This window comes from Apus apus, chromosome 8 (assembly GCF_020740795.1).
Source record: "Apus apus isolate bApuApu2 chromosome 8, bApuApu2.pri.cur, whole genome shotgun sequence".
NCBI classification, from domain to species: domain Eukaryota; kingdom Metazoa; phylum Chordata; class Aves; order Apodiformes; family Apodidae; genus Apus; species Apus apus.
The window spans coordinates 21,805,999-21,821,363 of NC_067289.1; the positions used below are offsets into that span (position 1 = coordinate 21,805,999).

The 15,365-nt window shown below is 51.3% G+C and overlaps 1 protein-coding gene across 1 annotated transcript; it reads left to right on the forward strand.

The window, feature by feature from the left end:
* The first annotated feature begins 3,071 nt into the window (after positions 1-3,071).
* SLC2A2 (solute carrier family 2 member 2) lies at positions 3,072-14,603 on the forward strand. Its single transcript, XM_051626367.1, has 11 exons — positions 3,072-3,299; positions 3,881-3,976; positions 4,521-4,795; positions 5,310-5,434; positions 6,226-6,341; positions 7,466-7,628; positions 8,077-8,264; positions 9,140-9,244; positions 10,750-10,851; positions 11,710-11,913; positions 12,113-14,603. The coding sequence occupies exons 1-11, from the start codon at positions 3,267-3,269 to the stop codon at positions 12,299-12,301; spliced, it is 1,596 nt and encodes a 531-aa protein (XP_051482327.1). The 5' UTR covers positions 3,072-3,266; the 3' UTR covers positions 12,302-14,603.
* Positions 14,604-15,365: the final 762 nt, after the last annotated feature.

Here is a 15,365-nt window from a genome sequence, read left to right on the forward strand (position 1 = left end):
AATAAGTAACATACTTAGCAATGATGCAAGCACTGTTGTTTGCAAATAATGTAACTTATGCCCATCAGGAAAGGTTAGGATTCATGCCAGAAGGTGCAGTCACCCGGGGTTAAGGGGCCGGATGCTGTTTAGGATTCCTGGCACTTACTTGTGTGCATTCCAGTGATGAGCAGCTACAGGAGCAGTTTGGGGCAGCCTCTTACTGGGAGTCCTGGAGAAAAGCCACAACACCCCATGTAGGCCTGCAGTTCTGTCCTGAAAACAGTGGTATTTCTGCAGTACTTCTGGGAAGAGCAGTGATGCCCTCAGGCTGGGGTCACCTGGACCCACAGCAGCGCTCCGCCACACGCCTGGAGACCCACGTTTGTCATCTGCATCTGTCACCTCTGCATCATACCACGTTCCTGAATAACTGTGGATGAATCTACCTGGCTGAGCTGCTGTGTTTGCAAGAAAAGCCCTGTGCATACGAGCTTTATGAAGCCCACATGCTCTTGTCGCCCTCAGACACGTCCAAAAATCATCTCAACTTGGACAACAGAAAGTACAAACCAGCTCCAGGCTGGTGAAGCTGGAGTCTGAGCAGTGAGGATGAAGATGGCAGGGCTGGCCCTGCAGGGAAAATGCCCATATGCCAGCTGCCAGCTCCCCTTTGCCCTTTTGATCTCTGTGCCCTTGCTCAACTCACTTAACTGCTGCCTGGCGAGGCTCACCAGTGTGGAATGGGTCAGTGTTGCTCCTGAGCTGCTGTGCTAGTATCTGCACCCTGTGGTCCCACCACCAGCTGTCAAACTTGCTGGAGATTAGACAGGCTGATTATCATTCATCCTGGTGGAGTCCAGCACAGTGCTCCAGCACGTAGGAGTGTTGTGCTTCAGTTTGCCAAGCAAACAGGCATGGTGTGAAGCTCTGACAGCCCCTTTGGGAGGTGACTGCAGCAGGAGGCAGATTTACACCCTGACCTTTCCCATCTGTAAGCCTCAGGACCAGCCTTGAGCATCCAGACCCCTGGTCAGAAAAACCAGGGAGTTTGAACCTGTTAGTGTCACTGAGAGCTAGATACCTCCTCAGACCACCCAGGGCAGGGCTCTGGAGGTGTAGCTCTGCCCAGCTGCCATCAGCTGGGGGCTGTACGCGAGAGGTGAGAGAGCCCTGGGCACTGGCTCCCGGCATCCAGCCCAGCAGGGAGAGTAAAAGGGGGCAGGAAGGGATGGGAGAGGCCTGGGATAACTTCATGCCTTTTCCCAGCAGACCTGGCCAAGAGAAGTTGGTGGCCATGAGGATTCTAGCCTTTGGCATCCTGTTTCCATGGAAGTTGAAGGGCCACTTCTTGGGAAGAGGGCAATGCTCACCCACACCTCCCCATTGCTGCCCCAGCCACCCCCCACCCTTGCTCCACATCCCCTCCCCAGGAAGCCAGATTGAGGAAAGGTTCTGCTCTGGAAGCAGCAGTGGGGAGGACACGATAGGCTACAAGCCATGGAAGGGCCACCCTCCTGTCTCTATTCAGTATGTAGCTGGCTTTGGCCCCTCAAACTGCCTCTGTTGGGCTGGAAAGATGAGGGGGAAAAGCATCATCCTTCCTTGGCCAGGCACCCACAGTGGGATGGAGATACTGGAGGGGGTTGTTGGTCCTGGCCAGGGGTTTCACAGTACCCAAGGGTTTCGATTTGGGATGCTGGGTCAGGGCTTTCATTTGTTTTCCAAGTCAAACTTGAGCAGCCTGTTAATCACCTAATCCTGCCACCCCCTGCGTGGAGGCATTTAACTGCAGTGCAAAGCAACAGTGCTGGTCAATGCCTGGGTATCCAGGCACAGCCAACAAACAAACACGGCAGTCAAAGATCTCAGCTGGAAGAACAAATATTGGGGGAAAAACTTCAAAAAGCTCAGCCTTGGGGCCCTCCCCTTGCAACTACGCCCACCCTAGAGGGAATGCAGGTGCTGTGGCTGGAATCAATGCATTAATGCAATGGACTTTTCTCCTCCAGTTAAAGTTTTACTTTGCTGGAGACCAGTGCAAAGATTAGTGGTCTTACGCTCATCTTTTTTTTTTTACCTCTGTAGAAAGGACATTTTGTGCTCATGTGAAGCCTGCCTGACTGAGAGCATCATCCAATGAGTGGCTGTACCTTGGCTGCCAGACCCATCAGGGCCTTATCTGGAATGTAATGGCATTAACCAGCTTCTCAGCGGATTGAGACTTTGGCACGTCTGCTACAGATGCCTCCATCCACCCCTGCAGCTCCTCTCGCTGATGATGTCAAGGACAGCAAAGCCCGAGTGAGACCAGCTTGTACCAGCTTTGCAGATGTGCAAAGTTCATGATGAGTGAGCCAAGCCAAAGGGCTGTGATGTTGGCAGCATCAGCAGTATTTGCCAGCACCAGCATTATCTGCTGGCATCAGCAGTCTCTGACAGCTCTGCCATCAGCTGGTGCTGCTGCAAGCTCAGACACCACGGGCTCCTGGAGGAAAACGTCTGTTGTCCTATTCTGGGCAATTTTGTTGTGTTCTAGCCCCAGCTCCACCCTGAGCTGTCTAGTCTGAATGCTGGGGATGCACACACACGGGTGTGTCCTGGTGTTACAGCTACAGGTTTCTTAGCATTGCAGCTGCGGGGTGAGGGGCTGTGTGCAGGTATGTATGGACATGTATAGAGACACCTGCACTTAACCTGTGTTTGGCTGTGTATGCTACACACACACCCCAATAAATTTTAAAGCAGGTAGCAAGTGAAATTTAAATAAAACACTCTTACTCATTTTCTAGCTTCTTTGGTACACACGCTGGAAAGGATTCTTCTTGCTCATTCAGCAAGAGGTTTGTCCTGTAGCACACAAACCCAGCACAGGGGCTGAGGAAGGTGTTGAACATCTGTGGCTGTAGCGTGGCCCCGAGTCCCTGGCATGTGGGACTGTTCAGCTGAGGGACAGCCCCAATCCAGCCTTTCAGCTGGATCATTTGCATTTCCCAGGTCCACTCCATGTCTTTGCCAGTCTCCTGTAGTTCTGTTTGTCCCCCCAAATACAGGATTGGTAGTGGCTGCTCTGAGCCGAGCCGTGGCCACATTCCACATGGAAGCCTTGGGTTTCTCATTAACTCCAGAGGTGATATAGTCCCATCCCTTGGAGCACCAGCCACCTTTGCTGATTCCTCTCGCCTCCATCCCAGCCCTGCTGTCCCTCCTTCACTGCCGAAGCTCCTGCCTTGCTCCAGAGCCCAGGACAGTGACTGCTCCTGGGAGGACAGTAGAGGACCTGCAGGATGGACAAGAAAAACAAAATGCAAACAGAGAAGGTAACTATGGCTTGGTGGTATTTTTGCACTAGAATTTCTGCGGGAGCCCAGCACTGAGCAACAGTATTTTCTGCTCACCAAGAACAAAAACAAGAAAAAAACCAATTCTCTCCCCCAGTTAATTGCTCTTTGACGTCTGCATCCTGAGTGCAGGAGCAAAGGGGTCAAGGGATTATTTTTTATTTGTAAGAGCTCCGTTCAGATAATTTTAACTGTGATGGAAGGAAATAATGCTTGAAACATCACTGCTGAAAGCCAGAGGTTTTCCCCAGCAGTCCTGCTCCAGCAGTGGTGCTGCCCATGCACTGGCCATGGCGCAAGGCAGCAGGGAGAGCCCCAGCACAGGGCACTCTGCAGGGCAATGCCACTCTGCTCTGGGGCCTGATCCTGCCCACCCCAGGGCCTTTCCCTTCTCTTCTGGAGCCTGACAAAGCACCCGTGCTGGGCAGCAGCATCCCGGAGTCCTGCTGTCGCAGCCAGCTGGGGAGCAGGGTCCCTTGGGATGGGGACAGGGTGCAGCCCCCTGGGCTTGGGCAGGGCCAGGCCAGCAAGGTGAGGCTGTTCTCTGCTTCCTCCCTCAGCACCTCACAGGAACGCTGATCCTCTCCGTCTTCACTGCAGTGTTGGGCTTCTTCCAGTATGGCTACAGCTTGGGTGTCATTAATGCCCCCCAGAAGGTAAGCTGCACCCCCCTACCCCCCTCTCAAGCCATGTGCAGCCAAGGGCTTCAGGGCAGCCAGGGCTGGTTTGTCCCCTGCAGAAGCCCTCAGAGGGCTCTGTCCCTTCCCCAGGCACTATCTCCCGCAGTACAAAGCCCCTCTGATATGTGTGAGGAAGCAGTGGGGACCCCCTGCTGCCCAACCTCGCGGGAAAGGAGCCAGCCTCTGCATGTCACTGTGCTGTCCCCGCTGCAGTGTGGTCCCCACAAGCCCAGGGACGTACAGCACCTCCCCACAGGAGCTGAATCTGGACACCACACTCACCCCCCCTCCCCAGAGGTGGCATTGGATGGGGGGGACATGCAGGAGGGAAGCTCCATGCCTGCCCATGCCATTCCTTCTTCCCAGGCTCCAGGTGCTTGGGGGCTGTGGGGACCCCAAGATTCTACCCCTGCAGAGCCTGTGATGCAAAACTTCTCCTGGGGCAGGAAAAAAACCCCAAAACAGGATTGGGGTGGTTATAGGTTTGAGCCAATGTCATTTTCCTCTTTGCCTGTCACAGGTGATAGAAGCCCACTACGGGCGCGTGTTGGGCATCGCCCCCCTGGACAGAATTGCCACCAACACCTCCGGGGAGGATGGCACTGTCCCTGTCCCCAGCACGGAGCCCTGGGGCAGCACTGAGGGCACACTGGCACCCAGAGCCCACCCCGGCGAGGACCTTGGGGCCTCCCAGCACATCCTCACCATGTACTGGTCCCTCTCTGTCTCCATGTTTGCCGTCGGTGGGATGGTCTCCTCTTTCACCGTGGGCTGGATCGGTGACCGGCTGGGGAGGTGAGAGGACCTGGTGTGCTGCAACTCATGTGCCACAGCTCTAATCCTTTTTGTTTGATTTTTAACCCCAGAACTGTTTCCTCTCTGTAGAAATAACAGTTTGTGTTCTTTTCCCCAATTTAATGAAAATCAAACCCCTCAAACCTCCAAAACAACGTCTCAACCTTCACAGATTCTGGCTTATGAAAATCCTCAATTATTATAATAGTAACAATTATTATAATCATTATTATCAATTCTCAGATATTTTATTACAACTTTTAGCTGGGAGCAGCCTTGACTAAATTCAAAATTCCCCCCTTTCTTCCCATGGAAAAAGGGAGAGGAGGGCATCCGAGCAGCCTCTGCACAGGATGGACAGTTACTTTCAGCTACTCTGGTTGCACCCTTAGCCCAATCATTGTTTTCCCCCTGTCGTGCTGGTTCAGTCCCTTGATGGCTCTGTCTGTGTGCGGCGATGGCTGCTCTGGCTGGGAGAGGAGCCAGAAGGAGCTGTGCTGCTGCTGCCTTGCAGGGTGAAAGCCATGCTGGTGGTGAACGTCCTCTCCATCGCCGGGAACCTGCTCATGGGGCTGGCGAAATTCGGGCCGTCCCACCTGCTGATCATCGCCGGGCGAGCAGTGACGGGGCTGTACTGCGGTAAGGCCCCCAGGGTCACCCCTCCCTTGCCAGGCTGCTCAGCTCCTGGGCACTGCTCCAGGGCTGCAGCTGCAGTTTCTCCTCTTCTTGCATCTTTTTGGTCTCATTCAGAAGGGGTTTCACGGGTGGGCATTCCCCTCTTCCCCCTCTGTCTGTCCTCCTCAATCCACGGTCTTTCCCAGAAGTATCTGGATTGGTTCTGTCATGAAATCAGTTTAGTTTATGTATCCTAGAAAGCAGCGAGTCCCTCCTCTGTATCTGCAGGCTGGATCATGCTGGTGGCAGTTGTAAGAATGTGTTATTAGCCATGCTGTTTGCAACAGGTTCCCTAGACAACAGGACTATCTAGCAGATAGTACAGGAGCACTGTACATTGAGAGGATAAGATAGTAGGCAACTAATATGGAATTACACAAGGATTAGCTTGGAAATAGCAGCTCATTATCACTGCTACTGGTACACAACTGGTACACAACACTTTGCTCTGAAGGTTCAAGGCAAGTTTAAGAAAGCTCTTTGCTCTGTGATAATTTCTCCCAGCAGATGATCTCTGCTCCATGCTCATATGTAGGTGTTCAAGTGTAAAGGCTTCCCAGCTCAGGACTCTGAATCCAGGGACATGGAGCACTGCTGCAGGGTGTGGGTTGTTCCCAGGCAGGCAGGAGGCACTTGGTGGAGTGTGGGATGCAGCACAAAGGAGGCTCCATCCTCCTTTCCCATTTGGGAAGTGGTTTCTGCTGGTTGCTGAGCTGTGATCTAGAAGAGGTGATGCCCACATGTGCTTGGTGCAGGGCTCTCCTCTGGACTCGTGCCCATGTACGTCAGTGAGGTCTCTCCCACGGCCCTTCGAGGAGCGCTGGGGACGTTGCACCAACTTGCCATCGTCACAGGAATCCTCATCAGTCAGGTAAGAAGGAAAGTGCATGAGTTCAGAGAGGGTATTTCAGAGGTTATCATTCCACCCCAAAACTGATGGAAGGTGGGAAGCAATCTGCTCTAGTGGAGTTAAACTCCTACTTTGAGTCAGAGCTGTCCTTAACAAAGATGACTTCTAATGAAAGAAAAACATACTTTTGCAAACAATTTCTCTCCTCCACTGCAAAGATTTTATATGCATCTCACCAGTCAGGCTGGATCCTGAACATGAGATCCCTGATGTTCAGGTACTCCAAAATGGTTCCATCCAGAAGCAGGGAGTCCAACATCTCCATCAGCATTTCCCACTATGGCAGGAGTCCCAGCTACGTAACAGGCTGACACATAAATGTCCTGAGAACAAATGCATCCAGAACTACTTAGTGTAACCACAAAGTTCATCTAACCTGACTTAGCCCCCAGACCATGGGGAAAAAAAAGAAACAACCTCACAAGGTAGGTCCTGCCAGCTTCACTGGCTGTGGGAATGCAAAAAATGCCTTATGGAAGGAAAAAGGTTGCAAGTACTCACAACCCTTCTGGAGCACCTTTTCCAACCACAGACAGAAGCAAAGCTCAAGTTAGCCTGTTTGCTGAGCCTTGAGCTGCACTGCAGCCCTGGTGCTCAGCTGGTGGCCAGGCAGCTGAGGCATCCTGTGCTGCATGGACCTCTGTCCAAGCTCTGTGCCTTTGGGGAGCTGCTTAGGACACATATTCCCCTGAAAACTCAGGGTAGCTTAGTGTGAGGAGAAAACATTTCATCAGCATGCCTGCATTTGCTGAGCTGTTAACACAGTGGTGCTGTACAGGCACCAGTCTACTGCTGGTTCCAAGGAGGATTGAACCACCCCAGGGTGGAAAACAGGCTTGCAAAGGTTTGTCCCACAGCACCCATAAGCCAGTCTCACTCATGACATTTTATGCCATCTGTTCATTCCCTTCTTGTAAATGTGGAGCACAACTAAAGAAAAAAAAAATAAAAAAATGTTAGGACTGAGAATTGGTATTTGCTTCTAGTTTTCTCCCAGGTTGCCACTTTGAAATGCCACAGTGGCCAATCACTTGCTTTTTCTAGAGTGCAAAATAAGCCATTCACACATGCCTCAATTATTCCAGGTCCTTGGACTAGACTTTCTCCTGGGCAATGATGAGATGTGGCCCCTGCTCCTCGGTCTGTCTGGTGTGGCTGCTCTCCTGCAGTTCTTCCTGCTCTTACTCTGCCCTGAGAGCCCCCGATACCTTTACATCAAACTGGGGAAGGTGGAAGAAGCTAAAAAAAGTAAGACACACATTTTGGTCTTGTCTGGAGTTGTTTACGTACTACCCATCGTATTAAACACAGGAGGAAAAGCCCAGCTGAGGGCTCACACATCTAACTGGGTGTAGTTGCTCCATCCCACACAGCACATTTGACTTGCATATAGTCACTTTTGCTTGTAAGTTTCTGCAAGTGGTGTGAGCCTTCACGTGTCACTCTTTTCCATCAGAGAGCTCACATCTAGCAGATGCCACTCCCAAAAGCCCCATTCAGTTGGAAGGGACTTCAACCAGTTGTAAAAATGGGATTTTTTGCAAAACCAACATGCTTGATGTGCCACAGGAGTCCTCAGAGCAAGAGGACAATACTGTGTGGTTGGCTTACCCTGGGTTTGGCTAGGGAGGTTCTTGTCCTTACTCTGTGTCAACCATTGAGAATAAAATGTTGATCTTTGTTTTTTTTTCTTAAGGTTTGAAAAGGCTCAGAGGAAACTGTGACCCAATGAAAGAGATTGCTGAGATGGAGAAGGAAAAGCAAGAAGCTGCTAGTGAAAAGAAAGTCTCCATAAGGCAACTTTTCACCTCTTCAAAGTACAAGCAGGCTGTCATTGTGGCTCTGATGGTGCAGATATCTCAGCAGTTCTCAGGGATCAACGCAGTGAGTCCCCAAAACACATTTCCCTGTAAAGAAATCCACACGGGGCATGAAAAGGCAATGCTGGCTCCTTCCAAGCCTTGCAGGGGGGAAGAGAAGGCTTTCCTGTAACTGCAGGAGGCTCATCAGCCACCACCGTTGGTGTTGAAGGTGGACCTCAGCGCTGAGCTGGGCTGCAGGGAGGCAGGAGGGGAGAAGGGTGTGAGGGAGTTCAGCATGAAACCAGCTGGCACAGGCAGTCCTCACTGAGCTGTCCCATGATCTTCCTCACACCTGAGTTCATCAGCAGTTTGCTCTCTTTCAGCGACTACCCCAGGAACTACATAATCACCATCTATTAGATATTTTTAGCAGCACTTCCTGGAATGTCAGAAATTACTGTTTTATATCTTGAAGTATGGAACCTTCTTTTCAAAATGGGCTTAAGACTCAACCCTTTTTCAAGTCTACCTCCTGCCCTTAAACTTCCAGGAGATGGGAATCGCCTTTTTCTTTCAGAGAAGGGAGAAACCCAGGTCCTTCCAAACTAGTGAGAGTATTTTAAAATGCATTTAAAAACCAGTCATATTAAGGTCTCCAGCACTGAGTGCTGGTGATCTGGCTTTCAAGATTAATCATGGGACTACAGGAAAGAAAACTGTTTTAAATGTGCAAATGCAGTAGCTAAGGAAGGGAATTTCAATGAGATTTTTAACTCCCTCAGGCTCCTTTGAAAGTTTCAGCTTTAATTATTATAACAAGCCATTTAAAAAGTTGGAAAACTAATAATAATTAAATTACTTCACATCTTAGCCAAGCAAGTGCAACCCTTCCCTCAAGAGAACAAAAAGTTCCACCAGCCCTGTTGCCTAATCCTTCATCCTAATGTATTTTGATAGATCTTTTACTACTCTACAAACATTTTTGAGAGGGCTGGAGTTGACCAGCCAGTTTATGCAACCATTGGCGTTGGAGTGGTGAACACAGTCTTCACAGTCATCTCGGTAAGTAAGCTACAACGTGGTTTGGAAACATGATTCCACTCTGGAGCTGGGGCTGACCCTGCACACCTTATTCACAGGAAAAATAATTCCCTGGACTGGTCTCATTTGAAAAACCAAGCCTTGAAATGCAGTCCCTTGCTATCAAACAGCACTGCTAAATGCTTCACGAGTGTAAACTGCCTCGCTGTGCTCAGGGAAGCTCTGGTAGCTCAGCATTCCCCCCGGAATAAAAGCTGCCTTTGAGACTGACATTCTGCTGGTCCTGTTCCCCTGGGGGAGCAGGCAGGGATGGGGTTGTGACAGGGAAGCCAGGAGCTCAGGATCTCCCTCTTCCCTGTTATCTTTCCAATTGTTTTCTGTATGTACATAGCACCTGCCCAAGTGATAGCCAAAGGCTAATCCAGAGTAATCAAAGTAATTCGGTGCCTATTCCCATTGTATCTAAACTAAAAAGACGGTTCTGTTTTCACAGCCTTTCCATCCATTTGTCCCTCTCCTGAGAGTACTGACACAGTTCCAGTCAGCAGGCAGTTATTCTTTTACTGTGGTCATTAATAGAAGCAGATCAGGAAAGGCCAAGCCTGTTTCCCTCACATCTCTAGTGAGACTTTGGGAGCAAAGGATCTTTACCCACCTCAAAGCAGGACTAGCAAGGTAGAAACACGCAGCTCTGAGAGATCTTAGTCCAGTGTGCATGAGACAGGAGGTCTTGGGGTGAACCTGCTTTAGAGGAAGTCCATCACAGATCCCATATAGAGGAAAAACCATGGTGTTTATTGTGAAAAAGGGCAGGGAGGTGTGTGGCTTAAAGGTCTTCTTCCAGCTTGGAGGGTCTCTTGCTCTTCAATCTCTGCCCCAGGGCTGTGCTATTTGCAGCCTGGGGCATTTGCTCTTTGTTTCCTTGCTTATTTTGGCCATGAACACTTAAAAATTTCCTGCATCTGTCAATAAATGACAGACCCTGATCAGAAGGCAGAAGCACGGCCGGGTGGACCTTGGCAAAGGGAGCAGGGAGAGCAGAGGCTTGCCCTCTGCAGCTTCACGAGTTAGCAGGATGAACTGCCTCCAGAAAATGAGATGCTCTCCTGGAAGCATAAATAATTTGCTGGAATGGCAACAAAAGTTGAGCTGACATCCAAAGTTGTCCTTTCAAGCAGAGGGGAAGGAGCAGGCAGCCTCAAAGGCTAGTTGATGGTATCTTCGGGCAGGTCAGATGCAGTGTCCTCTGGAGTGACCTCCATCTCCTCCTTGGATAAAGTGATTGGTAGAGGCTCAGATGTTCCTGGTTGGGTGAGATGACTGGAGCCCACCAAGAGGAGTTGAGAAGGAACAAGCTAAGCGTTGGGGCTACCAGGGAAACAAAAGGAATCTAGGAGCCATTGAAGATTCAGAAGGGCAGGAGTGTGGTGTGGCAGTGGTAACGGGCTGCCCCTTGCTAAGGGGCCTGATGGAATCTCCTGAGAGCAGCAGTGCTGGAGACTGAGCTGCTGCACGTGTTCCCACAGGTCTTCCTGGTGGAGAAGGCAGGCAGGCGGTCCCTGTTCCTGGCTGGTTTGATGGGCATGTTGATAAGTGCTGTGGCCATGACGGTTGGACTTGTGCTCCTGGTAAGGATTTCTCTCCATTTTTTCTCCACGGTTGGCAAACAAGAGAATACAAACCACCCTCTGAAGTGAATGTTTTGCATTTTCATCTCAAAGTTCAGAAAACATCTGTCCTTAGAAGGGAGAGTTCAAAGTGGCCATAGCTGGAGCCATCTCTGGTTGCAGCAGTGCCTGAGGATGTTGTGCTCTTTGGCCCCTGAGATACCCCAATGCTGCTACAAAGGACATGTGTCCCCTGGCCCCTCCTTGAGCTCACTGACCACCTCAGCTGCTTACACAGCAACTGCACTATTCCCACGGCATAATCCCTTGCCTGCTAAGAAAACTTAGAGCATATCACCATGTGCAAGCCTTGTATGGACTAAGCCCTCAAGCTGCATCTCCCTGGCTTGGTGCAGTGACTAGCATCTTGTCACAAAAAAAGGGACACGATTCCTCCCAACACCAGGAGAAGGGTCAAGCTGTGAGACATGGGGCAGAGCAGGCAGAGGATGGAGCCAGCCCCGCCCCCCCCATCAAAGTCAGGCCAAACCACTGGTGCAAACTCCTGTAAAACCAATTGAGGGGTGGCCTCCCTTACTGAACACCCTGGTTATTGAAGACAACATCATTTTGTCTCTTCCTGACCAAGACAAGGAGAGGGCTTGAAGGTGCAGCTGAGCTGATAGCTATGAGCTCCAACATCTCTCTGCAAGTGGCAGTGCTGGTGCCACATGCCCAGCCAGCACCTGGCACAAGAGTTTAGAGCTTCAATTGTCTGAATAGAAAAAAAATTCTGAAAGAAAAAGCCTAATTAAAATAATTTGTGATAATTACTAAGAGCCACGTTGAGACCGTAAGACCATGTGCACCCTCTTGCAGAGCCAGTTTGCCTGGATGAGCTATGTCAGCATGGTCGCCATCTTCCTCTTCGTCATCTTCTTTGAGGTTGGGCCTGGGCCCATCCCCTGGTTCATCGTGGCCGAGCTGTTCAGCCAGGGCCCCCGTCCCGCCGCCATCGCCGTCGCCGGCTTCTGCAACTGGGCCTGCAACTTCATCGTGGGAATGTGTTTCCAGTACATAGCGGTAAGAAATCCCTCCACAACCACGTCGATAAAGGACCGGCACCACCCCGCTGCGGGGCTCCCGCAGCAGCCCAGCGGGACGTGGACGTGCCTCCCAGATCTCCGCCCCCAAGCCCCGCAGGGCACCCCAGGGTTAGAAGGGGAAGCCATCTCTGCAGTGCTGATGGTGATGTCCCCTGTCCTCCCTCTCCTCCCCGCAGGATCTGTGTGGACCGTACGTGTTCGTGATCTTCGCGGCTCTGCTTCTGGTCTTCCTTCTGTTTGCGTACTTCAAAGTCCCGGAGACGAAAGGAAAGTCCTTTGAGGAGATCGCCGCCGCGTTCCGCCGCAAGAAGCTCCCAGCCAAGTCCATAACGGAGCTGGAGGACCTGCGAGGCAGCGAGGCGTAGACACGGCCACGCACCCAGCAAGGAGGGGCTGAGCACGGAGCTCCTGCAGGTGCCGTGGGAAGAACGTTGGGCTGAAGTCTCCTTTCACAATGACCGTGCAGCTGGCAGAGCAGGGGGAGCCACCCATCGGGCACCTTCTGGCTGCTGCGGCTCACACCGCCCAGACACAGGTGCTGCCCTGGCATTGTACTCTGAAATAGTCAGTAGGACTGGGCTGCAGGAAGAGCTGGGGAAAGGAGGGGAGGTATATGTTACATGTGTGTCTCCATGCCCCAGTGGAAGAGCCCAGTGCGTTGATGATCTTCCTGCTTGGCAAAGCATGACACTGAGCAGGGCCGTCCCTCAGCTGGGATGAAGGAAAGAGGGGCTGGGTGATGCTCTCACCTCCTGCTTTTATCTTTTTGTCCCATGCTTCCTGCTTCCTTCTGCTGAGTGATCAGATGCCTTGAGAAACCAACTGCTAGTGCAGTTGTGCTGCCAGCACACGGCACTGATCACCTGAGGTGCTAAGGAAAACAGACTGAGCAAATTCCCCCTTACTCTTGCCTGTGCAGAGGAAGAAGATGGATCCCCCCTGAATTAGTTGGGATGCACCTTGTTTGCTTTGCTGCCCATGCCTTGTGGAGATTGAGGGTTACAGAGCACTGGAACAGGCTCCCCAGAGAGGCTGTGGAGTCTCCTTCTCTGGAGACTTTCAAGACCTGTCTGGATGCCTTTCTGAGGGATCTGTCCTAGTTGTGTGTGTTTTTTTGGTCCTGCTCCAGCAGGGGGGTTGGACTCAATGATCTTCGGAGGTCCCTTCCAATCCCTAATATCCTGTGATTCTGTGAAATGCTGCTCAATCTCATAAGGATTTCTCAAGTCATGGCATTTTTTAGGAGAAGCTGAGAAACTCGGGCTGGGCTGGTGTGCAATTTTTTTCTTTTGCTTCAGCCAGACTATTTACCCCCTCTGTCCTCCTAGGAAGCCTTTCCTCCCTCCTTTTTATCCCTGCTGCAGCACAAGATACAGCAAATCATTGACCACACAAGGGGCTCAGGCACTCCCAGCCGGGTCAGGAGACTTGAGTCTTGCTGCCATCCCTCCCAGGGAGTCACCACCACCAGGTCACCTCTCACTGCTTCTCCTTCCCACCCTTTGTGTCTGCCTTCCCTTCCTTCTGCACGATGCTTAGACCCACGGCTCCAGCTTCAGCCCAGGCCTTGGGCTGCCCGTGCCGTGACAATTAATGAAAGCCCAAAGGGGAAACAGGTATTGCAGCCTTAACTGGAAGGTGCTCTGCTGGTCTGACCCTCCCTTTGCACCACTTATGAGTTTGCTGGCTGGATGTGCTCCAGCCAAGATAGCATTTGGGCAGGAGGTTGTATTGTTCCTATAACCTTGTTTGTGCTCATGTTGTTTCTTTATGAGACCCTGCTATGTGACACAATCAAACTGCACAGATTCTTCTTCCTTTTTGGGAGAGATGTTGGAATCATTGTAAAAGCCCACTCTCTGTTTGCTTGAGTCTTTAAGATTTGCATGTTCCTTGTTGTGCTACCAGGCTACTTATTAGCAATTTTCTCGGGATAGAAACCCATTATTTATGTATAGATGAAACACCAGCAGTGCTTGGTCACTGTGAGCTCGTTGTGACTGCCAGTGAAGCTGTGACCACAGTGTGACAGCGGATGGAACTCAGTAAAAAGCATGAGAATAGGTGGGCCAAGGAGGACTGCAGCTGCTGCTGTGGGTTTGACTTTAGGGAAGGTTGCTGCTCCATTCCATGTGCCTGAAATCCTTTGTAGACTTTACTGTCTTGTTAAGACCCTAAAGCAAATTCTGGGAAGTGACTGGAAGTGTAGCCACAGGGTCCACTGGGCCTCTGGCCATGGTCTGTGATAGGAACCAATGAGATTGCTCCAAAGGCTTTCCTGGAGTGTCTGCTGGGTTTTCACTAGAGAAGAACTGGGTCAATGCTGCCATGTGCTGCAGCAGTGGTGGACCTGGGGCTGACACAGGCACCCAGGGCATATGGAACCAGAGGCCAGGTTGCCGTGCACAGAAGACAGCAGCAGGGCTGGGGCACAGGCTCTGGGTCAAATGCTTGGTCTGTGTGCTGTGAGCAGGTCTCCTCAGCCAAGACTAGCATGGCAGGCTCAGCTCTCACTGGTGTCTCCTGCAGTTAGTTAAATATTATAATGGATTGCCTGAATGTCAAATAAGAGGGGAAAAAAAAAAAAAAAAAAGAGACGGGTTCTTGCTTTCAGCAATGTTATCCATGTCTGTTACATAAAGGTGACAATGAACAATGTCTACAGCATGTGTTGGCTTGCACTGTTGTTTGTTTTTCTCCCTTGGAACATCTCAGACTTAGGTCCAGCTCCAGAGAGAAGGTGTTTTCCTGGTAGGATATGTTTTCTCCATAGGTGGTAATTGCTATGCAAGCCCTCAGCTAGACCCCTTTGAAAAGCATGGTCTGGAGGTGAGACTGAGGGGCTGGGAGGCAGAAGTCCCAGGGATGGACAGCCCTGGAACCCTTGGGAACTGGCTCTGCATCAGGATGAACCCTCACTGAAGGTGTGCTGGCATCTAACCCCAGCCATCCCCACTGCCCACCTGTAAAGCCCCACTGTGAAGCACACCTCTGCTTGCACAGAGGCTGCTGCAGCTTAAAACGTGGTGCTGGGGCCTCTCTAGGCAAGATGGGCAAGAGGAGCATTTGGGGAGAGATGGGGTTCAAAGCAGATTTGCCCCTGCTCCAGGGGCAGAGCCAGGCTGGGTTCCTTCCAGGAATGAGAGAACGGGACAGCTGAGGCAGAGTGGCAGGGAAGATGCTGGCACTGGGGTCCTGGATGTCCCTGCTTGGTCCTTGTGTGCCAACAGAACAGCTCGAGCTACAGCCACGCGATGGTGGTTGAACATGAGATCATCCAAAATGGCTTTGCTACACCTCTGCTGAGCTTTGTCTGAATGCCTGAGGGTCACCAGGCAGAGACACTGTCAGTTTCTCAGCAGAGGGGGGACATTCAGCAACACTCTGAGCAGTCAGTCTTTGCTTTCCCATGTGTTACTGAGTGACTGG

What these genes read in the sequence shown, in the direction of transcription:
- SLC2A2 (XM_051626367.1), top strand. Translation starts at nt 3,267, where the DNA reads ATGGACAAGAAAAACAAAATGCAAACAGAGAAG. An exon ending in TCATTAATGCCCCCCAGAAG is followed by an intron (nt 3,977 to 4,520) that starts GTAAGCTGCACC and finishes TGCCTGTCACAG; the next exon opens with GTGATAGAAGCCCACTACGG. An exon ending in CAGTCTTCACAGTCATCTCG is followed by an intron (nt 9,245 to 10,749) that starts GTAAGTAAGCTA and finishes GTGTTCCCACAG; the next exon opens with GTCTTCCTGGTGGAGAAGGC.